This window comes from Astatotilapia calliptera, chromosome 9, assembly GCF_900246225.1.
Source record: "Astatotilapia calliptera chromosome 9, fAstCal1.2, whole genome shotgun sequence".
Taxonomy (NCBI): domain Eukaryota; kingdom Metazoa; phylum Chordata; class Actinopteri; order Cichliformes; family Cichlidae; genus Astatotilapia; species Astatotilapia calliptera.
Window position 1 is genome coordinate 23,752,814 of NC_039310.1, and position 26,387 is coordinate 23,779,200.

Genomic DNA, 26,387 nt, shown 5'->3' on the forward strand with positions numbered 1-26,387 from the left:
TTAATAAAGTTCTATCTTATCTTATCTTATGAAGCTGAAACTGGTTCTTGTAAATTAAGTGATATTTAACCTCCCAGTTCCCTAGCAAAAAAAATAAAAAAAATCAGTGTTTGATTATTCTGTGGAGGTTAAAGTCCAATGACTTAATCGGTGGGCATGCTGTACACTGCCTTCTGCATGCTCTATCCACGTGGCACCCTCACCTAATGTAGGTAAATATTTTGAGTATTTTTACAAAACACATCTTGAGCAGACCTGTGCTACATGTAACAAAGTGCAACTTTGAACGATGGAAGTATTCACATACTGTCTGGAACTGAAGCAAAACATTCCCTTAAACCAAAGTTAATGCAAAAGAGATGAAAACACAAAAGCTTAAAAGTCATCCTTTAGCAGTGTAGCCAAAGGAGTTGCAAGCCTGCATGAACTTGCATGCACATATCTCCTACTCCGGGTCTCGACAAGAACACGGTGCTGTCCTTTTAGGAGGGCACAATTTGTGCATTATGCCGTGGAACCATCACAATGCAGGAACCCGTGCAGCTTTCTCAAGGAAAAATGTCCCTTACGTGATGGAAATGCATTAAGCTAACAGGACACGTAGAAAATGTGAGTCGAGCCGCCGGGCACGATGCTGCTTGTCTACCATTATTTCAGTGCAACCTGGGTTATTTTATTGAGTCCTGTCTCTGGTCATCAAAAAAGACACAGCGCCTGCGGAGAAGTGGCTGTGACAGAAAGTGAATAAAGACTGCTTCTTCTTCAGAGTGCTGGCACTTTCTCTTATAGTCGGTACGCTCGTGTCATTAAAGGAAAAGTTCACCCCAAAATCCAATTTCTGTGTATTTTTTTCTCCCTCTGGCTTGTAGCGCTGTTTATCCATCTAGATTGTTTTGGTGTGAGTTCCCAGTTTTGGAAATATATTTGCTGTAGAGATGTCTACCTTCTCTTGAATATAATGGAAGTAAATGACTCTTGCCTTGTGGTGCTCAAAGCAACAACAACAAAATACAGCTGCAGCGTCTCTTTCCATAAATCACGACCGGATACTTTATAAATATATTGCAGGCTGAATATAGGAACTATTTTTTCTAGTGTCCACATTCACCTTTTTTTAACTAACCAAGTCATAATTTTTGGAAAGAGACATTGCTGCTGAGTTTTTCTAAATGTATTGTTGGTTAATCGACTACCACCAATGCCATGTAATTCTCCTATATCTCCATAACTGTGCAAATCACACCAAAGCAATCTAGATTCATAACCAATGCAGGAATAGTTTGATGAATTTTGCAGTGGACTGCCCCTTTAAAACCCTTCTTCCAATGAACAAACCAAAGTAAGACGGAGGTATGTTAGCGATTATGAATAAATGATGATAAATGATCATAAAGCATTTGAGCTACAGAACAGATTTACTGAATGAACTACTCAGTTCTGGGTACCTTTCTTTTCTATGTAAAAATATGTACCAAATTGTACAAACATGAACATTTTCCTGACAGACAAGATGAAACTGGAGCGATTCTTCCATGGCAATATTGGAGAGATACACCAAAGGACCAGCTGCAGCACTTCTGTGTATTACATATCACCTATCCTAAAGCTGAATTTCCTTCTATTTGTCGTCTTCGCTGAGGGTTATGTTGTCATTGTAATTGTCATGTTTATTATAAGTTATCTTCTGTAATATCTTCCTGTATTTTTGTCAATTTATGGAATCTAACAACAGTCCAAATCTTTATAAATTCTCCAAACGCAGCACAGCACTCAGTCCTTACTCTGTTAGACCAGGTCATTAAAGATAACCTTACATAGTTATTAGCAAAAAACAAATCCTACCAAACAGCACTCTTTAATACCTGAGTAGCTCGATTTTCCTTAATGTTGACATTTACTGGCTGAAGGCTTTGACAGGCCACCTTACTGAGCAGCGGAGTCCCACTGACGTCAGCAGTAAGAGAAGCAGCGCCTCGGGGATATTTAACCCCTGCTTCCTCCAGGTCGCACTCAATGGAAAATCTACAAGGTCGGACTCGTTTTTGCTCATCAGGTTTAAAAGCTTCCTTCTGTGTGTACAGTTTAGTTTTCTCCTTGCTGGTATGCTTAGCTGAAAATCTAATTTACCTCTTGGATGCACTTTTTTTTTTTACTCCTACCACCTTTCATCTCAGTTTAGCATCAAACATTATTGCATTTAGCCTCGGGAATTGTGGGATTTTCTTCCTATTTGTTTCTGGATGGAGTCCATGGAAGCAGATGCTGCTGGCTCCTCCTGGAGCTCCAGGCCTCCCACTCTGTTACATGCTGGGTATCACAAAGCACTCGGGCTGTCCAGACAGAGCTGCATTAATAGTAAAATGAGAGGCAAAGCAAAAACGTAGAGGATCCTGCACATAGTTAGAACTTATTTGGCCTTTTTGAGAGATAAGCTGAAAATGCATACTTTTCACCATTTAGTTTTGCTTTTAAGCTTCATTTAATCTTGCTTATTCCTGCTGCTGCCGGTGAAACTGCCTGAGCTCCAGCCTCAAAGCAATTAAGGTCTGTGTTGTGAAAGGTGAGCTTGAAGTAATGCGCCTGCCTCACTTTCCTTCCCTTACTTTCTTTTGTTTGTTCTAACACTTTTTTCTTTATTTGTGCCTCTGCTGTCATGAGTTTCTATCTGAAGTTAGAGTGATCTGCCAATTAGGACTACAAAGTGTCATCCTGAAGAATGTCTGAACCTCCACCAATGGCATTCACACGCTCACACACACAGATACACACTGCACACTTGGAAACAGCCAATCCTCTCTGTGCGGGCTAAGCTGTCTCCCCTGTGCCTTGAGCGCAGCTGAAGAGACAGACTGGAAAGGAAAGAGACGAAGTGCGAGAGGTGCGATTTCTTGCACCTTCGCAGAAACAACAGGTCGATCTATCGCAAACGAACGTCCGCACACTTCTGCTTCGACAAGTCACATAAGTTGTTTAGCACCTGCACGTTCAACAAGCAAAAGGGGCGACGTGGGGGGGGGGGTAGTCTCGGTTTGTGTTAATTTCCATATGCCAGAGCCACGAAAAAGTCCAAACGAGTCACCTTGCTGCTTGCAACATCATCACCCTAAAGAGGAAGTGACTGAGGCTGGAAATAAAGACAGCCCGTGCAGGGTTGTTGTTCTACATCTTTCATTATTAATTCATTGTTGTATTGATTGTGTATTCATCTGGAGGGGAAGCGGAGGAGAACTGATGTCTGAGGCAGCTATATTAGCCAGCACTTCCCTTCCTCTCCTGTTTCTTATCTGGCAGGCTGCTGAGGCGCTGGGAGGATGCAGGGTGAGCCGCCTGCTACTCTGATACAAGCGTCAGAGGAAAGATACAAACCTGGAAAAAGGGCACGACAATGTGGAAAAAAAGAAGAGCTTGACCAGAGATGGGCAGTAACGCGTTCATCTCGCGTTACTTGTAACGCGTTACTGTAATCCGATTACTTTTTTGAGTAACGAGTAAAGTAAGGGATTACTATTGCAAAGAGGGTAATTAGATTACTGTTACTTTCCCGTAAGCACGCTGCGTTACTGCGTTACTAAAACCGTGATTTTCTTGCGAGAGTGTCTCATGATAATGACGTAAGCGAGTGTGACATCGTGGCAACAGCTGTGTGCAGATCAACAATGGATAATATATGGAGTGCGGGAGAGAGTATGAGCATGCAGCGTTTAAAGCGTGGAAGTACTGACCTTACTTTGAGTTTGATTCTGTAAAAAGTGACAAAAACATTAGTGTCCGTTGTTCACTGCGTGGGAAGAAAACCCCTAAACTTCCGAGCAAGCACCGAGTAATGTGAAATTCACAGAGAAACTCGCAGATTCTTCAACTGACCAGGGTAAACCTCCGCCTACCCCACTCCTGCTGTACAGGTGAAAATAGAGCAAAAGGACCGCTAGTCTTTGATTTTATTTATTTTCTTCTGTGTTTTACTTGCATTTATTTGAAAGACTGAGTGTAAACACAAAAAAATATTTTATTTTTTGTGCTGGAATGTGCAGAAAATAGGTTTAAATGTTAAACTAATTTCTTCCAGTCAGTGAATGTTGCATATAATTAAATTTTTGCTTGATGCATAAAGTTAAAAGATTAAAACTAATAAAACAAGTTTTAAAAAAAGACTTTTCCATTTGATTACATTTTGTATGATGGATTATGCAGAAAAAGTAGAATTGGGCTGAAAGATCTATTTATCACCTATTCATGTTGTAAATCGTGTTTTTAAAAAGTAACTAAGTAACTAAGTAATTAATTACTTTTGAAAATAAGTAATCAGTAAAGTAACGGGATTACTTTTTGGGGAAGTAATCAGTAATTAGTTGCTGATTACTTTTTTCAAGTAACTTGACCAACACTGAGCTTGACTGTGCAAAATATGTATTTCAAAGCCAAGTGGTACACATGAACCAAGCTGACTGTCAAGTTTTTCAAGACCATGCCAGTGATTAATGAGAACAGCATGTCCTTTCTTAACAATTTTAATTTCTTTCTAACATTTGGGTCAACAGGAGAGAGAGAAGGAAACCAGACAGAAAGGGTAGTGAGAGGTTCAAAAGTTCTACTGCAATATTTCTCCTAGGACTATTCATCTCATCTCCATGTGTCCTGTTATATTTCAGGTTGAATCAGCACACATTTGATGCAATCTTTGAGATCCTCTTATGGCAAAAAGATGAGATTTGGTGAGTATTGACTTCATTAGTAATGGGGTAGTTCAACACTTTTACACAGTGTATACAAAGCCACTGCAAGAAGCCAATGAACCGGACTAATCATAAAGGTTGAAACCACTAGCCTGGGTCTGCAAAATTCATCTGAACCTCACTGAATGCAGCTGAAAGTACACAATTGATTAAAACTGCTTATGTGGCTTGATTTAATATGGCTTGGTATCAATCAGAAAAGCAACATGCATTTTTGAGAGAAGACTATTCTCACGTCTGTGAAGGTTCCCAGTCATCCAGGTCATCGTAGTCAAAGGAGCTTGCAAAGAAAAGCGTCTGGACTTCTTTAAGTTACTTGAAGACGTTTCACCTCTCATCCGAGAAGCTTCTCGGATGAGAGGTGAATATTCTCACATATTTATGTTCAGAGCAGGAGAGGAGAGATGAAAGAACAACAGATCTTATGCAAATGTTAAGGACTAATACTATTCCTCCCACTTCATCCTGCTTGGTAGCTCAGATCGCAACCTGATTTACCTAACCCTCTACTGTGTCCCTCTAGTCAAGAAGCAGCCTCTGACCCCACGGATGGTGAGTATATGGTCATAGGATGCTTTTGTGGCCCTGCCAGGCCGCTCTGAGGGGAATGGTTGGCCAGTCCTCTGTGAGTCGTAGTGAGAGGACATTGATGGGAGCGTAAAATTGATCAGTCTACATAAATTTCTGCACCGACTCCATAATTCCAAAGGAACAACAACAAATCATGTGTAACAAAGGACATCAAAGCACTCCTTAAAAAGAAAACGAGGACCTTCAGAGCTGGCAGTATGGAGGAGAGAGAAGCTTAAAGTATCCTAAAGAAATCCATCAAGAAGGCATGGACAACTACAGGAGAAAACTGGAGTGGAAAATCCAGCAGACCAACATGAGGGCAGTCTGGAGTGGCATGAAGTCCATCATTGGTTTAAGACCAACAAACAGCGCTGCAGTTGAAAACTGTGGAATTAACCAATAGACTAAATCCGTTCTTTAATAGCACAAACCTATGTGCTTTAACTTTGGAATATTTAAAGCTCCTTAGTTTTTCTTATTTTTACTCTTTTTTTTTAGGGAGACTTTACTTTTTAATTGAATATTTATATTTAACTTATATTAATGTCTGAAACAAGTCTGATACCTCAGTGGAAAATAAGGACACAAAAACTAAAAAGCAGCCTAAGGAGGCCACTTTTGGACTGCAACTGACTGTAGCAATGGGGTTTTGTAAAAAATAAATAACAATAATAATTAAAATAATAAAAACAAATATGATATACTGTTCACTTTCAGTCTCTTTAGCATTAAGTGGTTCTTCGCTGTTTTGCTAGCTGCACTGAAATGGGAAAATCCAGCTACTGGCCATAATTTTAGGGTTTTTAGAGCATTTTCCAAATGAGGACTGTGTGGGGGAGAGCCTGTTTGAGTCTGGTGCACCAGACAGACAAGCTGAAGTCCGACACTCTGATTTTTAATCATCAGTTAGGGTGTAGTTAACAAATGGCGTGTAAATTAGCCTTTATACATGTAGTGTTTCATGTCTACTTTAAGAGTATGAGGAGATATTTAGAAGATTTTAATGCTCCAAGAACCAAGAAAAGCACTAAAATGTAAAAATTCTGATTGGTAAAACACTTAACTGTAAATTATGGTATAGATTGTACTCTCCTGTTTCTTTACTGTTCTTTACAGACAGCTTTTCAGGGATTTCACACAATACAAATACCTATACATCGCCTGCAGTGGGTTATGGAGAAGGCTTCAGCTGAACTGGTTTAATAAAAATGTCTGTAACTCAGATCCTTTGGGGACAAAAAATCTCCAAACAAAAAGTCTGGTTTCACTAATAAACTAGAGTTGGTGTGTCAGACAGGTTTGACTTCAGGTTGCTTTAGTGGGAGTGTGAGCTTTGCTGTGAAGCTGCTCTGAGAGGATTTAGTGTGGGATAACACCAGGTAGCTGATAGCCTATTACAGTATAATCACTGAAGGTTTTTGCTCATTTGCAATCCGTGCCAGCCTGTGAGCAACTAGAGTGTATCAATGAAAGATTCATTGAAGGCAGTACAAACACAACTAGTGATCTGGATTAAATATTCATTGAGGAGATGTTAGTCGGGATCCTATGGAGCTTTAACACTTGACTCTTTCAGTGCATGTCACTATTGCTGGAATAAAACATGGCTCATTATAGCATCGAGCTGCAGCCGAGGAGGTTTTATGGTTTGGAGAAATTCAACCAAATATCCTCATCTGCTGCTGCTGCTGAGCTTGTTTTTCTTACGGAACTCATTGCAGATTTAACAGCCTCCTCTCTTGAAGAAGGTAAAAGAAAGGGCACAAGGCATTTCCTGAGTGCATCCCCTGTGAGTTTGAAAAATGAATTAGGGCCTGCAGCCAGAGGTTTCCACCGCTGTTACATCCAGTAACACCCTGGGTTATTTTTAGCATCCCGCCGTCTTGTCAGACTGGAGAAGAGAAGAAACACCCCCCCCCCCCCCCCCCCCCCCTCATGTAACAAGAGGAGGCTAGTGGGAAGCTGTAAGGCAGGTATGATCACCTTATAAAGCTTTATCCAGGTTTGGAGATGTAGTGGAGGGTAAGCTCACCTGAGCACACCTTTAGGTTGACAAAAAAAGTCATTGTTACATAAATATATTGTTCTGCTGAAAAAGTGAAGGCGCTGCACATTTGTGTTAGGCTTTGGAAATGTGGTTATATATATATATATATATATATATATATATATATATATATATATGATAGATAGATAGATAGATAGATAGATAGATAGATAGATAGATAGATAGATAGATAGATAGATAGATAGATAGATAGATAGATATGAATCACTTTTAGATCCACATCATAGCGCAGGTTTGGACCCTCTGTGCTTACCTGAATTCAGGAGCCAGGTTGGATTTCAGGCCATAGAAGGCAGCAGATAAGGTCAAAAGCCAACGGGGAACAAAATTCCCATTCTCACACTCCAAGTAGGGCGCAGACCATCTGACGTGCGTCTTGTCCGGAATAAAACTCTCTCCTCTTTTCACTGAATTGTCCACCGATCTGAAATCTTGGCTCAGCGCTCTTTTATGGAAATTGGGGTTCTTCCTGTCTTTTATTTCGTGGTACCACTCTGTCTCTGCCGTGCGGTTGTGCAGATGTCGGTGGGCCATGCTGGAGAGGTCTTGGAGTACTATTTCACCGCCGGCCCTGGTGGCTTGAAGAAGCACCGAGGGCCCCGGGAAGGATGAATCCCCGCTAAAAGTAACAACCGCCCGGTGAATCTTGGCGTCTCCCTCCAGTATACTCCTGACTAACGCGTGGTACCACTCAATGTCTCGCCGGAGGTTGTGCTCCCTGGACCTGTTGGCTTGCAGGATCATGTTGAGGAAGTTTGTGGCGTGCAGCACCGTATCCAGCACGCTGCTCATGGAGTAATGCGGGGTAGCGTGTGACCTTCCCCGCAGAGAGGTGAGCTCGTACTTTCGCGAGCAGTTGGCATGCTTTAAGGTGGTCGAGTCCCCGGTGTGTAAAAAAGCCGTGACGACCCTGGGTAGAAGCTCGTCTGTCTTCTGCGGCAGCTCCGCCGTCTCCCCGGCAGCGTGATGAGGCGCACGGAGATGCGCCAGCTGCCAGCGGTGCGTCTGAGCGCCGTGAATCGCCTCCCGTGCCCCGTTATCCTCCCCGTGCCCTGACCATTCCGCGTATTTATGGTTTGATCCGATCACAAATCCAACTTGCAGCAGCAGCGACAGCCGGAAAACAGCCATCTCCCTCAAGAGAGCGACCACAGATGTTTGGGGGATTGCTGCTCGGAATTAACAGTGTCGTCGGGCGAGTGTGCTGTAGAAAAAACACAGAGAACCTATCAAATTGCCCCGCTAAACCATCGCTTCACCACTTGTAGGATATTCTTCTGAGCTCCACGCCTCTGTTCTTGAAATCACAAAAAGAGGGAAACCCGCCAGGAACCCCTTCCCTCGTCAAATGCCTTCTCCTTCCTCACAGATGCCTCATACAGCTTGTTGATGTTGAGTATCCGCTTGCAGCTGTTTCCCCCCACCTCTCTCTCTCCCTCTCTTTCACACACTGTAGACAAGACTGTGTTGGCTTTGCTGTGCCGCGGACGTTCTCCTTCTGCGTGTAGGCTACACAGACTGAATCAAAACGAGGAGGAGGGAGGGGTAAGGGGCGGTTATTATTATATTTATATGCTTTTTTTAGGAGGCACCGAGTCGAGGAGCTTCTCACTTGGATGGCAAACGCACTCCGCCCTCTTCCGACCACAGCAAGCATTAAGCAGGCCTATAAAAGCCACGAAGAAGCAACATCAGGATCCGTGCGCTTTCAAAGCCCGTCGTCTTCGTCGTCTCATAGGGGCTCCAGGAGCGCCATTGATCCGCGTGTGGCCGCTTCTTCTGTCAATCTCGGAGCGGTGTTTGGTGGAGCGGTGAAGGAGCTGTCCGGCGCTGAAACCGATGAAGCACTGAAGGAGCTGTCCGACGCTGAAACAGACAAAGTCACCCTCAGCCGATTTATCACAATCAAGCACTTAATTTTAGATCAATTTTCGGAGACTAAGATTTTTTTTCTATCATCAGTGAGGGGAAAGCTTTATTAAATACGATTTGATTCATGATTGTAAACTTTTGGAGCAAGGTGCAGACTGGATTCATCTTTTCTTTCTAAATTTCTGCTATCTTCAAATCTGAAAGCTGAAATGCTTCTGACTAAGAATTTATCTGCGTTTCTCTGATTTTCACCTGCTTCCACAACAATTCACCTGACCTTCACATTTAAAAATATGCTGGTGTATTGTTGGATAGATGAATAAGTGCACCACCAAATCTGAAGTCATTTGGATGAGAGGTTCTCATGTTTTGGCTAAAGGTTTTTCTACAATAGAAATTAAAGCCAAGCCTCCAATCTCAGTTTAACCACAACAACAACGTGCTGCTCACTTAAACCTTGTGATGATGCCTGTGTTGGCTTAAGACTTTCTTTTTTGAGTTGTTTTCATCTAATATGTGATTGTGTGTTTTCTGATTGGTTTCATTGTTGTTTATATGCCTGCAGTAATCTTTCCAAGGAGCCCTTTGTGTATAAATAGTCCTGTCTTCCCTTCAGTATGGGGCACAACATGCATCCGTCATGCTCAGCTGTTAGGTTTCCAACTGTGTGATCTTCAGTTTTTGGATTTACTTTGTTTCTGAACTTTGTTTATGGTCTAAAAAAAATCCATGCCCTCTTTATCACGCCTTTTGGTCCAAAACTGCACTGTTGTGCAGGGAAGTAAGAGCAGGTAGAAAAGTTCTGACTTTTCCAACATTTTGTCACTCTTTTGTTCTAAGATTCCAACTGGTTCCTCTAAAATACAGCTGGTATGTTTGGGTTTAATTTACATAAAAAGCCAGTCTGTGTCACTCATTGTTAATATTTAGACAGGCACGCACAGACACACACAAACACACACACACAGTGAATCTATCCTTACCGCACTTTTAAAGCAATAATTTTGTGTTTACCTACATTTGATGAGTTTAGGAGATACGACTGAATTGTAGGTACAAAAACTGACCACAAGATAACTGTGTTTAACTTTTGGGGGGCAATAAAATGTCCCCAAGCTCTAAAAACTCTATATTTGGACAATTTCCTTTGTGTGTTCCTCAGTCTGTTCCTCTCAGTCTTTTCCTGACCTAAAATGTAAAACAAACAAAAAAAATGTAAAAACAGAAAGAAATTAGAAAAAATACACATTTTGGTTATGTAAGTTGAATGAAAAGCTTTTAATATTTTCTGCAGTATTTCTGTCTTTATTTCTGTGACACAGTGGTGCAGAAGGTAACAGCAAAAAGATTCTGGAGTTGAACTTTCATGAGATCTTCAGTCTCCCTGCGAACCTAACATGCATGTCCAAAGCCTTGCATGGTATGCATACTCAAGACATCACTGAATGCACACATTAATAAGGCATGTAGACACACCTATCATTCACATTGGCATGCAGTAAAATCAAATGTGAGATCAGAAAACCTTTGAAGCTTTGGTTAAAATTAAAGAAGTGCTATGCAAATACCCGTTCACATTTGAATAAATAACAAATATATGTAATATATAAGTTAATGTGTCCCCCTGCCTCTAATTTTACCCACTTTTTAAGAGCTTTGATTAACATTATGGTACAAAATTTTCACCAGAGGTTCAAGTGCAAATAAGCATCATACAGTAGTAGTGCTTTAGCATGTAACACCCCAGTTACATCTCAAAATATATAATTAGGTGCTGTATTTTATGAGAGAATAAGTTATCTTTTTTTGCAACATATTGTTTTTTTTCTATAAATTCTAATAAAAACTAGTGTTAGACATGTAAAAGTGCACTAACAGATGTGGGATTTTACTACACAGGAAAAAGAGGAACATGATGAGTTTTTTTATGTTATCTCCAATCCCTCTTCTTATCAGTTGATGCTCTCACATACACTCACACTCTCTCCAGCTCTGCCTTCATCCTGGGTGTAGGGCCATCTCATGTCATGCTGTGCAGTCCAGAGGCATCTCGCCTAGGAAGCAGGGCGAGGGAAGACAGGCATGACGGAGGGTGACAGAGCTGTGCAGCAGCCATGAAAGATGCAGAAAGTTAAAACCAGAAGACTTTTCTTTTTTGGGGAGGGGGGGTTAAGTTCTACTTAGAGTAAAGCTGAATCCAAGGCTCCTTACTTCTCTTCCTTTGTTAAACTCTCCATATCTGCAAGTAAAGAGCCGACAACAAGACACCGGCAGCTACCGTTGCAGCACCGCTGTACACAAAACACTTGCTCCTAAGCAATCTGATTAGCATTCACTCTTTACCCTAGAGTGGAAAAAGCAGTAAGAACCTCTTTATTCAGTTTATCTGTCCCAATTCAGTGTGTTGTTTTATTCTTTGGAAAGTATTCAAATAAGAATACTCACAATTTACATTCTAATATTTAAAGTTTATATGCACACTAAATGTTAACCTATCTGCAGCAACAAGCATGAAGCATATCTATAATTAAGTTATTTCCTTTCTGTTTGGTCTCCAGCGGTTTATAGTTCTGTGCAAAATGCTACAAATGAATGCAACTGAAACAATAGAAAAATTCTAAACATCAGTCATGATCACAAGGATGGTGGTGGTAGCTTTGGTGGACATAACGCTTCCTTTTGAGGTGTGAGCCATCTGTATGGGTTCTTGCTTTTAATGCGCTGCCAGTTGGAGGCCATTATGATGAATATGCCACCAACACCACTTCCTGAAACTGAGAAATTGTAGTGCAGCTTAATTATGGACAGTTTGGAATAATGTGACATTTGAATGGCATGTAAATGAAGTAAAGGGTGGGGGGGCAATTGTGGCAGCTTTGCAATTTTTTTTGAGTCCCGATTGCTTCTGAAATCTATTTAATGGTAATTCAGGGCACTATTCAAAGCCACATACTGGCAGCGGTGGCTCAGGAGTTAGAGTCATCCACTAATCAGCTCCTCCAGTCTGCATGGTGAAGTTTCCTGAAGCAAGAAACTAAACCCCAGATTGTCCGTGATGTATCTATCGATGTGTGAGTGTGATAAATAAAGGCCTGTATGAATGAGTGGGTGAAAGGGGCTTGTAGTATAAAGCCCTTTGAGTGGTTAATAAGAGGGAAAAAGCACAATATAAATGCCACTCTTTATTGTCTAACCAGGCAGCGATAAAAAGAGTAGAAAAATAGACATTCACGTTAGTAATTCATAAACATTCATTTAACTTTTGCAGCGATTTATCCAGATAAAAGTCATCTTATCTCTCTGATTATCTTAATGCAAATAATGGCATTAAGATAACTATCAGGATTTCCTTAACTGGTAGGTTTTAGACAACATCACACGCTCGCCTGCCTTAATTCGTCATGGCATATATTCAAGGTGCTGGAAACATTCCTTGGAGACTTTGGTCCATACTGACATGATATCATAATACAGTTTGATTTGCTGGCTGCATTTGATCCATCGTGCAACTCTTCTATTCCTTTACATCCCAAATAAGTGTCTTTGTGGGTTACTTTTGCCTTCCTCAATTTTAAACAAACCATAAACAATGCAAAGTTTTTGTCTCAAGATTTTTTTTAAATTACATCTTCTCACTAAATGCAGCAAACGTATTTTTAAAAAAAACCATAAAACTAGTTTGGTTTATCAATTAGTAAAATTACAAAAATAAAATAGTCTCTATATTGACGTTTCTAACGTAAAATAACAGAAACATTTTATTTACTTTTACACAGAAAAAATATAAACATAATATGCTAAGATGCTTTCTTTATTTAAAAGATATAACTACTGAAAACTAGCTTTATGCTGTACAAACATATCAAAAATGTGATGAAATTAGTGTAAAATAACACAAAGAATGACAGAGGAAAAAGGAATTTTACTGTAATTTAACATTGGTTTGTTTATTCATTAACAGACATGTTGTGAAATTACAGAGGTTATCACCACAAAACTGGTGGAGAAATTGTATCAATGTTTTTTTATGAGTGTATAAAATCTGCAAGTATTGTGTCAAAAGCTATCATTACGCTAATTTCACAGTTGATGTATTTCATATTACCAAAATTGGTAAAAGTTTAGTAAAGTAATAACAATAGAAACTATTGAACCAACTCTTCCCTCTCATGATATTAAGAGGAGAGCGGACTTGCTAGCAATGCTAATGGCTGAGGTGATGTTAGCCGTTTTAGCTTTTCAGCTACCTGTACAAAATAATTAGCATTAAGCAGTATGCCTCTTTGGATTTAGACAGATTTATCTATTTACCTATTTAAGTGTCCCCTGTTCCCACATTTGTTATTCTATCTCTCGGCAGATTCATTATGACTTGTTGGTGTCAAGGGCTAGTGAAAAGGTGAGTTTGCACCATATGCGTTTTAGGGATGTTCAGAAATTACACTTATATTTACGTGAAAACCCTGAAAGATTATATATATATATATATATATATATATATATATAATGAAATTTGAAAATATAGAATGAAACACTTGAGTATATAGAATGAATGAACCTCATGTTTAGAGTTGAGGTTTTTCTGAATTTTCTGCCTTTACAAAATGGCATCAGCTGAACTATTTCAGTATTTTGAAGATTTTGAGTCTATATTGCGTCAACTTGAAGATCACATTTTCATTTCTAGCTCCCAGAATATTTTTTAAGGATTTTTTTGTTAAATTTTTTTTCTTTTTTTTTACGGTGCACATTGTGAGATTTTGTTTTAATAGTTCAAGACCTTATTATGCAGGGGGGTGGCTCTGGCTCAGGTAGAGCAGTTTGTGTACTAATTGGAAGGTTGGTGGTTCAGTCGCTGCTGCCCCAGATACTGAACCTCGAGCTGTACCCAGTGCATACACAGGAGTGTGAATGTGTGTGAATGTTAGACAGAAGGCACTTGGACACAGAATAACATGCTTGCGTGAATGGGTGTGTGAATGGATGAATGCGGTATGTTGTATTAAGCGCTTTAAGCGCTCAAGTAGACATAAAAGTGCGAAGAAAAGCATTATATTAGAACCAGTCTGTTCACCATTTATCATGCACCCAACAGTAGTGAGATGCATACTGTTTCCTGGAATGTGCATGCATGGGACACTGTAACAGCATAAGGATCCCACAATGCAATGCAGACAAAACATATAATGCACTGAAAAATATTCACTGTAGCTGAGATCCAGTGTCAATAAGACTTTAGTTTAAGTGTTCATACTTGATTTTATTGTTTACATTTGTCAATAAATCAGTGGAGCATCTCAAACAAGATCAAACAAGGTTGTTTTAGCCACTGGCAATGTGTCTAAAACAAGAATAAATAAACTGGGAGGGGCACGGTCTCAGATTTTGGAGTTCTAATTTAGACAATACAACACATTCATAAATGAATATCTTACATCATAAAGTCTAAATTATTTTCACTTGTAAGGTTGTTATTTAAATAAATCTAACTTATACTGAAATCACTTACTTTCAAAGCAGCTGTTCTAATTTAATCTAAAATTGAATCTGACTAAAAGTCCTTACTGTAGCCACTTTTGGTTATAGTTTGGTGACTTTCACAGTGTTCTCTTTGCTCTCTTCCTTTTCTGACCTGCGTGTGAATATTGTCAGGATTACTGGGATGAAAACAAGGCCGTGAACCATCCCGATAAACATGACAAGAAAAAAAATCTTAAAAAATGTTCTAAAGGTGTTAAACTTTGATACAGACAACACTGACACCCCGAAAATGGTGGACAAGCCACCTTGGAGGACGGGGAACCCCAGATGTGTGAGAGCATCCACAGCCTTTGCGTTAGGATCCGTCTTTTTGCTGGAGACGAAGGCGTAAGACACGTGAGCGGAGAAATCGACAGTGAAGCCAATGCAGACGGTGAAAATGATCATGGATATGGAATCCAGGCTGATGTCCCAGAGCGCCATGAAGCCGGTCACGCCTACAGTCACTGAACCAATCGAACAAGTCACCAGAAATGAGCAGATAGGCTTAGGAATGAGCAGGAGAGAGACGATGAACATCACAGCTGCGATCACACCAACATTTTTGATCGTGCTGCTCACTACAACATCATACTGGTCAAAGAAGATGAATTTCTGGTTATAGACTAATAAAGAAGCTGCTCTGCAATCAGCTGAGGTGGACCGAAGTGCTTTAAGTGCATAAAGTTCCATGCTGCCACTGTCAATATCAACCATCTGTACGAAAACTCGGGAGGCGTGGATGACATCTCCGGTGATGTTCACATCTTGCTGGTAGAAAGGGAATAATTCAAAAAAATGAGGGAGATTTTTGAGGAAGGCATCTTTATCATTAAGGGTTAAATTATTTGCCTGCCCATACAACAAATAAGAGTCCAGCCAGGATGAAAAAATGCCTTTATCTACAATGCGGAGCCCTTTAAAGTCCTCCACGCATGCCTGGAGTTCGTGCCGCTTGGTTTCATCCCAGTATGGAAAAGGCTCACTGATAATAACCATCACAGATGGGCCATAATCATAGAAATAATGCCGATCCTTCCTGTTGAATGTGTTAACAAGGGAGTCATCAGCTGCCAGGTCGTGAAGCTCAAACCCCTGCTGTACATGGAGGCATCCATAAATGCTTACAGCTAAATATGCCACAAAGAAGAAGATCACCATTCCCTTGACCCAGGGTTTGATCAAAAATGGGCCGTAGTAATCCTTAAAGAAATAGCTGACTGGTTGCATCTTCTCTGCTCCAGTGCTCTTATCAAAGTCACCTCCCACGCAGCAGATGCTGTATAGCTCAGAGCGATTTTTAGGTCTGTCTGATGGGATTCGCTTGCAGGTCAGCCAGTGCCTGTTGCTGCCTTCCCGCCGCCCATTTAAAGCCAAGAAGGCTCCAAAGAAGGTGATGGTGTAGATGTAACAGAATATGATTGAGGTGCTGGTGTACAAGCAGAAGGCCTGCATGGATGGGAAGTAAGACTTGACACCTATGAAGAACTTGAGAACATCGGTCACAGCGGTGATGGTGATGGGCATGATGGCTTCTTTGTAAGTGTGAGCCATCCTCTTTGGGACCGGGTCATTCACATGTGTGTGCCGCCAGTCAGACACCATTATGAACATGTTGTTCAGACCAATTCCTGGGAAAAAAGTGATAACAGTTCATGATAGTTTTACGGTACTCACATGACTCACATGTTTATAAATGAATAAAGTCACCACCTTACAAAACACCACTGAAACTTTTTTTATGTTGTCACCTTTATTACTTTTATTACACTTTTAATTACTTGGCTGGTTTTGCACCTCCAGCTAAAAGCTAAAACTAAAGTGTGGAAGGAAAGAAGCCAAGAGTGAATTTTTCTCACCAAGTAAAAGGAAAACGGCGTTTGCGACGGTGATAACAAACGGCACTCCGATGTAAAGCAGCAGGCCAAAGCCAGACAGAACTGCCAGCACAGCGGAGAGGATACCGAAGACAGCCACCCACACCTTGTTCCTCACATTGTCCAGCCTGCCAAGGAGGAATAAATTGTATTTAAATCCATACAGATGATAAAGATAACAGTGAACTGAGGGCAAGGTCCAGTTTTTCTGGGCAGCCTGTAAAGGATCATTGTTGGATGTTTTATAACAAAACAACTTCCTAAATATGACCTTTTATTGTGGATGTTCTTACAATTTGTAAAGTGAAGCTTGTAAAAAAAAGCCTGTTGTTCATAGTTAATACAGAGGTGGCAACACCTGACACAATCTGAGCCATAAACCTGATAAACAATAGCTATCACACGCTCTGAAAATGTCCCGTCATAAAAAGAGAAACAGAAGGTAAATATACTGACCTGATTGTTAATTATTATCTTTCCCTGTTACTCAAGTTATATGTTATATTCCCTGTTGTTAATTATTACCTGGTTAAATATCCAGGAAAAAAAGATACGTGCCGCCTTAAAAATCTGTGGAATAAGATTATAAAAAATCTACATTTAAGCTAAATATAGAAATGTAGTTTTTTTTAAGAAAAATATGGAAGATTTCATAAATGTTTTTTAAATTGTATCTTCAGAAAGTAATCATTTGGTAAACATGGGCAGTTGTATGTTAACCTAACATGTAAGACCATGTTCTAATAATATTTTTATGTAAATTGAAAAGTAAGTAAGAATTTTACTGATTAAGTGCACAGCGTGTTGTTGATTAATTGAAGTTGTTAGTGATAATAAGTCAAGAAACTTTTAAAGACTCTACAATAATACAGAGAAAATCCCTTTGAGAAGCCACTTGGTGACAGTGGGAAGAAAAAACTCCCTTTTAACAGGAAGAAACCTCTGACAGAACCAGGTTGAGGGAGGGGAGGCTATCTGCTGTTACCAGATGGGGAAGAACTGCGGAAGCGAGTCAGAGTAATATTACCAATGATTAAATGCAGTGTTGTGTATAAACACAGAGTGATTGAGTAAAGATTAAATATTTGGATGCATCATGGGAGCCTAGAACTAGCAGTGTGACTAAAGGAGGATTCAGGGACACCTGATCAAGTCCTGCCTATACTGTACGTGTTGTCAAAAAGATAAATTATAACCTAATCTTAAAAGTGGGGAGGGTGTCAGTCTCAGAAAATAGAGGACATTTCATGTGACATGAACTGTTTTTAAAAGCACTGTTCACCATACGTTCTTATGTCTTCAAACAGTTTGAAGATAGAGGCATCAGCTGCTTTAAATATGAAAAATGGAAACAATGTTTGGCTCTGATAAAGGTAAAAAAAAAATGCCTCCGATGTGTAACTCTGAAGCTCTAAAGCTCGGTAATTGAGATTGTGTTTCTTCAGTTGGATTATAAATCAAAGTGCAATAAAAACTTTTCCAAGTACAAAAGATTTAAGTGAGACATTATTGCTCTTTACCTCAAGACAAAACTAGGCCAGCAGCTTCTCTCTTTGACTAAGCTTCTGGCTGTAGCTTGATTTTCAACAACTAAGCATGTGAGTCTTATCAGTGTTTAATAGGAGGGGTGATAATTGCACATGTTTTACAGCAACAGGAGCTGGGCACCTTGTAGTAATTGAATCAGTCATTAACTCCTCTATAGGAGGAGTTATTCTAGAGTCAAACGTGAGGCCATCTAACAGCTAAAACTGAAACTAGATCATGAGACATCCAGATCCAGGCCTCAACCTGACTGAAATGGTGGGACTTTAAGAGAGCTGTGCATAGATTTCAATGAGCTGAAGCAACGCTGTAAAACAATTGCTCACGTTACTTCAGATTATTAAGGCTAAAGGTGGTTTTACAAGCTTCTGAATCATGGGGGTGTAGTTAGGTTTCCACACATTGCTTCAGATTCAACTTCAGCTTTTTGTTTGTTAAATTAATAAAGACACTGTTATACATTGATATAGATCCTGGTTATTCTTCACCTCAGGCTGTATTTCCATAACTGTTAAGTACCAGATTAGTTTTATTGTCCTTAGAATTTAAAGAAGGTCTATTTCTTTTTACTAGAACTGTAACTATGAATTCAAACTTCTTAATCTACATGAAAATAGCTCAAAACAAAAAAAAAAGTTAATTGTACTGCACTACATGTAACCTGACCTGGGTCAGACAAGCGCTCTGCATCCTGGATTTTGCCACTTACTGCGTGACGGTTGCTGATCACTTCTTACCTCAGGCAGGATATCACAGAGACGGTGACAGCACAGCCATAAGCGATGAGGAATAGGGGGAAGCCATCTGTGGTGTGGCTGTCAATCTCATCCTGCTTGGATTTCGAGGTGTAGTAAGACACCTACAAAAGAGCACAGCAGAAGGAAGTCAGCTTGAGCGTTTAAGTCACAAAAAATGATTGCACATGGAAGTCCTGGCAGCTGTTACATCAGTGTTACTCAACAGTTTGGATTTAAAAGGGCAGTTCACCCATAAAAGTCAAATATTTAGATTTTTCCTCTGGCCTGTAATGCTTGCCTGTTCCTCCACTTAGACTTTTCTACAGTTTACTTCCAAAAACTAGGAAATTCAATCCAAACAGTCTATCTTCTCATGAATATAATGCACTATGTGATAGCAGTACAGTACTTTTACAAGAAACCCTGCAGAAATGTTTTTTGTTCTTCAAATCATACAATGTTAGTTCAACAAGGAAATCTTCAGACCTTGTAATGAGCATGTTTAATGTTGGAACACATCTGCCAACTAAAAGAAATGTGTGCATAGTTCACATTACAACCATTTTCAGGTTATAAATGACTCTATTATTCAGGAATACTTTCTTAATGGCTCAGTTTGATTATTCCATTTTTGTAGTTTCCTTTCATCATGAGATCAAGAGCTTGGTCCGCATAGCCGACAATAAGTCAGACTCGTTTCCAGTGCATGATGGACTCTGCCAGGGCTGCCCTTTGTCACTGCTTCTGTTAGTAAATTTTATGGACAGAATTTCTAGGCCTATCCAAGTGGTGGGAGGCTTTCACTTGGGTGGTCTGAGAATCTCATCTCTGCTTTTCGCAGATGATGTGGTTCTGTTGGCTTTATCGGGTGATGGCCTTCAGATCACACTGGAATGGTTCGTGGCCAAGTGTGAAACGGTGGGAATGACAATAAACACCTCCAAATCTGAGGCGATAGTCCTCAGGTGGCGTGCCCACTCCGGGTCAAGGATGAGATCCTGCCCCAAGTGGAGGAGTTTAAATATCTCAGGGTCTTGTTCATGAGTGACAGGAGAAGGAAGCGGGAGATTGACAGATGGATTGGTGCTCCGGCTGCAGTGACGCTGTACCGGTCCGTCGTGGTGAAGAAAGAGAACCCAAAGTAAAAGCAATGCTCTCAATTTACCAATCAATCTACGTCCCTACCCTCACCTATTGTCACGAGCTGTGGGTAGTGCCCGAAAGAACGAGATCGCAGATACAAGCGGCAGAAAAGAGCTTCCTCTAAGAGAGGACTCCACTTGGCCCACTGAAGATTTAAAAAGTTATTTTCCAAAAAAATACAGGGGGAAGACATGAACTAGTTTGTGCATAAAGTGTGAGAATGTCAGTGTCAAACAACATAAAAGTAAAGTAGTTATTCCTAAATCATATTTTGTTTAACTAAATAAAATGAGGCTTAAAACTAGAATTACATTACAATAAGCTGTTAAACCATCACTGATAATGGCATTATGAATTAAAAACACTGTAACGTGACATTTTGTGGGGGTGTTTTTGCATGACTTTGGTATTTTTATGGAGTTTTTCCATGCTGTTGGTAAAGAGAACAAACAACATAAAAAAGGACAATAAAAAAAGAAACAACCACTCAGTGTGGCTGGTAGTTTTCCACTGCTGATGGCACGTACTTGACCTTCATCCAAATTGTCTTTAACTCAAGTAGAACATTAAACCGCACAATGCTTCCAATGCTTCTTTTTTGTCAAAAAGCTTTTGGTGGCACATTCCAATGAAGAAAATCTTTCTGTAGTCGGTCTGTGGTCAAATGTATCTTTCTGTGATCATTTTATGTTGCTTTAGTTTTGTGATTGAGGTCATTGTTTTTGCCCCAATTTTTGCAACCATGTGACTGGAAGAGTTTGGGCTAGAAGCACAAGTCTGCACAAAACTTTTTTATTTTTCAAAATTTATGAAAGATTTATTAAAAAATAATAATACTCATTACCAAACACAAAAAGCATCATTTGATGGCATTGTTAAAAGTATTTGTGGCTTTTGCAAAGCATTTCATCAGTCATGTGAAAAATAGTTAATCGTAAATGCACATCGAATAAATACACCCAAGAATCTCTGTTTGCGCTTAAGCATTCAGAGAGGTTATGTTACTTGCTTCAACTTTAAAGTTTAAAAAGAAAATGAATAATAAAAACATGAGTAATGATGTGATACTCACATAAATGTGTTCGCTGTCTGTGTTGTCTGATAGGAGCTTTTTAAATTCTTTCAGCCATAATTTTGAGGCTTCAGCTGTGCTTTCCCGATCATCTAAGTAGTAGAAAAGTTTGACAGCTTCAGCATTTCTGACTGAGTCGCTATCATCTGTAATAACACCACCCAGCACTGCACCTAGAAAGAGTGGAGTAGCTTTGTGCATGTGGACTGGATAGGTGATGCTGGTCTGATTGGTTAGACTGTAGCTGAGGATTTCCAGGATGAGGTTTGAAACACACTCTCCGTTGGCTCTGGCACACAGTTCATTGAAGCCCAGTCTTCCATTGTCCACAGTGATATCAAGGATCTTATTGTTAAGTGAGATGATGTCCTCTAAAACAAGTGTGTCCAGTAGATTACGGCTGTTCCTGGCCATAGCAATGAGGGATGCAAAGCTGCCCTTGTCATACTGTCTGTCTTCAGAAAACATGGAGTAATTGTAGGGAAAGTTTTCTTTCACAAAGGCTCTGGTTGCCTTTGAGGGTCCTTTAGTTGGCGTAAACTGGCGCTCAAGACTATTGTCCTGTCTTCCCTCGAGAAAAATGAAACCCCCGCTGAGTGCTGCTGAGAGTAACACAGGAACAATGAAAAAATATAATGGATAGGATCCTACTTTTGATCCAAGATTTTCAAAAAGCCGTGACAGAGGCTTTGTCAGGCAGTCAGTGCGTCTAGAATCCATCCTTAGTGTTGCAGGGCAGTGACACGGATCTGTTGTGACTGCACACTTATAAAGGGTGTCAAGATAAGCTTAATCCTAATATTTATTGCTTCTGGGAAGAGCTACCCTTATTCCAGGAAAAACAAGATGACATGCAAATTATTCAGTGTTCAGTTTTTATTCTGTGACAGTAAAACGATAAGGCAAGCCTTTAGAATGATAAAAGGAAACAAGCTAATTAGTGAACCTAGACAAGGATTACCAAATGCTGACCTTGCTCTGACTTAATGAAAATAACCAGGGCGGTGAAAAATCCGATTTTATGACATTATGTTGCAACTATACCTGTAAAACTGTGTTATAACTATGTGACTTTATAACTAAATTACTTTGTAGTTGTGTCATGTCACTAAAATTACTTAAGAAGACTCAATGCTGAAGACAAACAAGCTCATAAAAAAATTTGATTACTTCTTAAATTAGTTAGTCATATCAAAGTATCCCTTTCTGTGAAGACTCTTTTGACATTTTGAAATTTAAAATGAGTGGTCAAAGCATTTCTGTCACCAAGCTGTAGCATGTAGCTCCTCTCCTCCTCTCCCTTAGCTTCCCTGCTTAGCCTCTTATGTCCTTGTCTAGTCTCGTGTTTTTTGTATTACTTATCCCTGGAACATTCTCTCACAGTCCGTTCTCTAAAACCTAAAAGAGGAATTATGGATTTGATCAACTGGTCCCTAAATGCAATTGACACCCCTTTCTCAACGAGAAGTTTGGCCTTGGGTGAGCCTGAGTGCTGAAGATATCTACCTATTCGGAACCATGGTAACAGGGTTCTGGCGAATCAGAGCTGGCTTGGCCCTGACTTATCGAAGAATTAAGAAAGCGAAACCGGCTGTTCAAACCCCCACAAGGCTGCCCGCTGGGATTGAAACGATGGGAAGAGGTGAATAAAGCCTTGATTGATTTCACTGATTGATTGATTAAAGTCAACTCCCTGTGAACTACTTGAACCTTCCATTGCTGCTGCTATGATGCAACCTAAATCTCCTGTTATGACCATTTGTACCCACTGACCTTAGGGAACATCGACTTCTATGTCAAACTGTCCAGATGCTGGAAATCCCCAGAATTACCACAAACACTCTGGTTTGTGGTACTCTGGTCTATAGTACACTTCTACAATACATTTTGTATCTCAAAATGTACTATAGGTGTATGAAGGCTTGCAATTAGCTGTGAAATTAACATAAATTCACACTTTTCTCACACAGTACCTTTGTCATGTACTTACATTTGTTGCTCCCAACCCAAACACACCTGGCCAGTGACCAGACTAAACATTATCACGTGGTTTGTAGTGACACATTTTGGTTCACATGGAGTTTTTGTGACCACAGAGACTCGTCCTCTGACAATTTTTAATTGATTGTAATTCATTATAATATATTTATAATTCAACTGCACGTGCACCCCAGGCAGTGTCCTTAAAGTCAACATCATAGAACTATGACAGGAATGACTATTTGGTCATTGGATTTCCAGCTAACCACACCTGATTGTAACCTAAGCTTCACACTAAATTTACTGTACTGCAGTGTTGTGGATTTTGTTATGTATTTGCCTACAGAGAGTGATTCTCAACCAATGCAAACATGCTTCCATGCAGTCCAAATGCACCTCACTCGACGTGGATGGCACTGGGCATCAGTCAACAGGAAACAGTTAAGGAATTGACAATGAAGTTCACCAGGAATGGGAAAATTTAAACAATTGATGATCAAAAATGTTCTGCGAACAACGTGCAGGCAGTGTTCCAGTCAGTTTCCTTCCAGCTCTTTGTGTCTTCTAACCTTGCTCTTTTCCATGATGGACCAACAACAGCACTTAAATTCAATAGTTGCACCATAAACGGTGTTATAGATGCTGCCTTCATCTGACAACAGATGTTCAGCAGGTAGACAGGCAGTTCCTAGCTGGGCACAAAATGCCGTGGACTGCCAACGTGCTACCACCACTGAACTATAATTTCCCCCATAATGTTTCAAGGGACAACTGAAGGTCAGTTATAAAAATGTGTTTGGAATTTAGCAACACACACAAGGTGTGAAAATCCAGGAGGATTAGTTTTACACTTCCAAGCTTGTCTCCATTGATATCATTTAACCCCTGTCATTCAGCTGTCAGTCAGAGCCCTGCCTTCGAGCCACAGCTCATATCTCATCTTGCAGAGGTCCTTCATGGGGTCATCAATTTCTCATTCTCTTGGTGATTCTAGCAGACAGTTGGCAGAAGACTGCTGGAGACATCAGTTAAATCAAATCTTTTCTTCAACTTGCCTTTTGTCTTTAAGGCTATTAAAGACTGTAAACAATAGACACAAACACTGGTGTTTGTTCTTTAGCTCTCAGTTTGCATCAGCATGCAAATGAGTTGTTCCACTCCAAAAGCTACCATCTTCAGATGGATGAGTAAAAGTTGACACTTTCATTAGCTTTTCTCTCCCTCCTGTGTTAGTGAATGTGTTGCAGAAAACCAGGAAAACCTGGCTTCATTTGATGTTGACAAGCAATGGTTCTACTCTGAGCTCCTCACCCTACCTCTAAGGGAGAGCACAGGCACCCTTCAAAGAAAAAACATTTCTAAACCAGTCATGACGACCTTTGTAATATCATAATCGTATCATTAACGAAAATCAAATGACGAAGATGAAAACCCAAACCTCCTAAACCCATACAATGTTTATATTAAACTTTATTATTAATGGCTTTCCACCCAAACACTCTCACCAAAGCACGCAACCAGCTGCCAAGAATTTAACTCAGATCTTTGCAATGGTGGGCGAGTGTTTTTACCTTTGCTTCAGTACCAATATTTAGTGCCAGAATTATATGCCAATGCTTTCCTTTTTTTTAATGTGCCAAGATGGACAAGGATTAACTGTTCCCCCTGTGGGTTTTATTCTTGGCAGAGTGGAGAAGACTCTGAAATAGCATTTATTCAAAGCATCAAGGGACAGTAAAATGACACTGAACCAATGCTAATGACTTTCTGTGGGGATGTTTGAAGCTGCAGTTCATTTATACAACAAATGAGTGTAAAATTTGAAAAGACAGGGGAAACATTCTATATTTTTACACACATTAAACTCAACCATGGAAAGGCTTGCAGTTTTAATTTGACTGTGCCACATTGCCAGCCACTTCATTAGAATTGCTATTGTAAATATCATATCAGCCAATTACATGGCCTCAAGAGAACATGCTAAATTTCAAACCAAGCATCAGAATGAGGAAGAAGGATCTCTTAACTGGCTTTGAACCTGGCATGGTAGCTGAATCCAGATGGGCTGGTCTGAATATTTTAGGAACTGCTGATCTACTGGAATTTTTACACGCAATGCTTTCTATGGTTTACAGGGAATGGTCATAAAAAGAGAAAACACTCAGTGGGTGGTAAAAATACCTTGTTGATGCAGTAGGTCAGGAGAGAGTGACCAGATAGCTTACAGCTGACAGTAAGGCAACAGTAACTGAAATAAACACTTGTTACAGCAAAGGTATGCAGAAGAGCATCTCTGAATGCACAACATGTTGATCCTTGATGCAGAAGACCACACAGAGTATCACTTCTGTCACCTAAGAACAGGAAACTGAGCCTACAATTTGCACCATCTTACTTGAATTAAATTCAATTCAATTAAATTAGCTGAATATTATTGCTGACCATGTCCATCCTTTTATGGCCACAGTGTACACATCTTCTGATCACTGTGTCACAAAGTTTAAATCATCTCAGACTGGTTCCTTAAACATAAGAATGAGTTCACTCTACTCAGATGACCTCAACAGTCATCAGATAGCAATCCAACAGAGCACCTTTGGGATGTCTGGGAAAGGAAGATTTGAATCGTAGATGTGGAGCCGACAAATTAGCAGCGACTGTGTGATACTGATCACGTCAAAAGGGAACAAATGTCTGAGGAAGGTTTTTAACACCTCATTGAGTCTGTGCCATTAAGAATTCAGGCAGCTCTGAAGGCAAAAGGACAACACCACTGCTGATCGGTCTGGCCTGGCCCTGCTGAGATCCTCCTTGAAGTGTTTTGTTTTTTGTTTTTTTTTAGTAGCTCCAGTGCTTCACCAATCGTATTCTATCATTTTTAGTTGTGTTTAGTTTAGTATATATTCTTTTTTTTTGGCGGGGAAAAATCCCAGTTCCCAAACCGACTACAGCTGACTGCAGTCGTGCAACACTTCTTCATAAACACCACAGGTTAATAAATTACCTGGCAGTGCTGTTGTTTTATAGGTTATATAAAGAATCTTTATAAAAGCAAGCAGCTAGAAGCAGAAGCACAATCTCAACATGGTCCACTGGATTTTCTTTCTAAACTCCTGCGATGCATTCATTTCTTCTTCTCTTTTCTATTTCCCTTCACTGTTAAAGAGGAGTTTCCATTATGCCAGTGGTTCACATTAAAGAGATGGGAACAGGCTGCTACCTGCAATTCTCCTTGCTCACCCAGCCGTGGGTCACTAGGTGCTGAGC

The 26,387-nt window shown here is 40.1% G+C and overlaps 2 protein-coding genes across 4 annotated transcripts in view; both read right to left on the minus strand.

Moving 5' to 3' along the window:
- Positions 1 to 9,335, minus strand: part of gpr158a (G protein-coupled receptor 158a) — a 97,706-nt gene extending 88,371 nt beyond the window's left edge. For all 3 annotated transcript variants that reach the window (XM_026180083.1, XM_026180082.1, XM_026180081.1), the window contains exon 1: positions 7,628 to 9,335. In XM_026180083.1, the coding sequence (XP_026035868.1) occupies positions 7,628 to 8,505 (878 nt within the window). In that variant the 5' untranslated portion in view covers positions 8,506 to 9,335. The remainder of the gene's footprint in view (positions 1 to 7,627) is intronic.
- A 5,491-nt stretch (positions 9,336 to 14,826) lies between these two features.
- LOC113028712 (patched domain-containing protein 3) lies at positions 14,827 to 21,860 on the minus strand. The gene is made up of 4 exons (XM_026179094.1): positions 21,141 to 21,860; positions 18,926 to 19,047; positions 16,626 to 16,771; positions 14,827 to 16,397 (listed from the first exon to the last, which is right to left on the minus strand). The coding sequence occupies exons 1-4, from the start codon at positions 21,858 to 21,860 to the stop codon at positions 14,827 to 14,829; spliced, it is 2,559 nt and encodes an 852-aa protein (XP_026034879.1).
- Positions 21,861 to 26,387: the final 4,527 nt, after the last annotated feature.

Excerpts from the sequence above, each read along its gene's own strand:
- LOC113028712 (XM_026179094.1), bottom strand. The coding sequence starts at position 21,860 with ATGGATTCTAGACGCACTGACTGCCTGACAAAGCCTCTGTCACGGCTT. Across the intron at positions 16,772-18,925 it reads TCTGTGATATCCTGCCTGAG|GCTGGACAATGTGAGGAACA; the intron begins GTAAGAAGTGAT and ends CCTCCTTGGCAG. Across the intron at positions 16,398-16,625 it reads CGCCGTTTTCCTTTTACTTG|GAATTGGTCTGAACAACATG; the intron begins GTGAGAAAAATT and ends CTTTTTTCCCAG.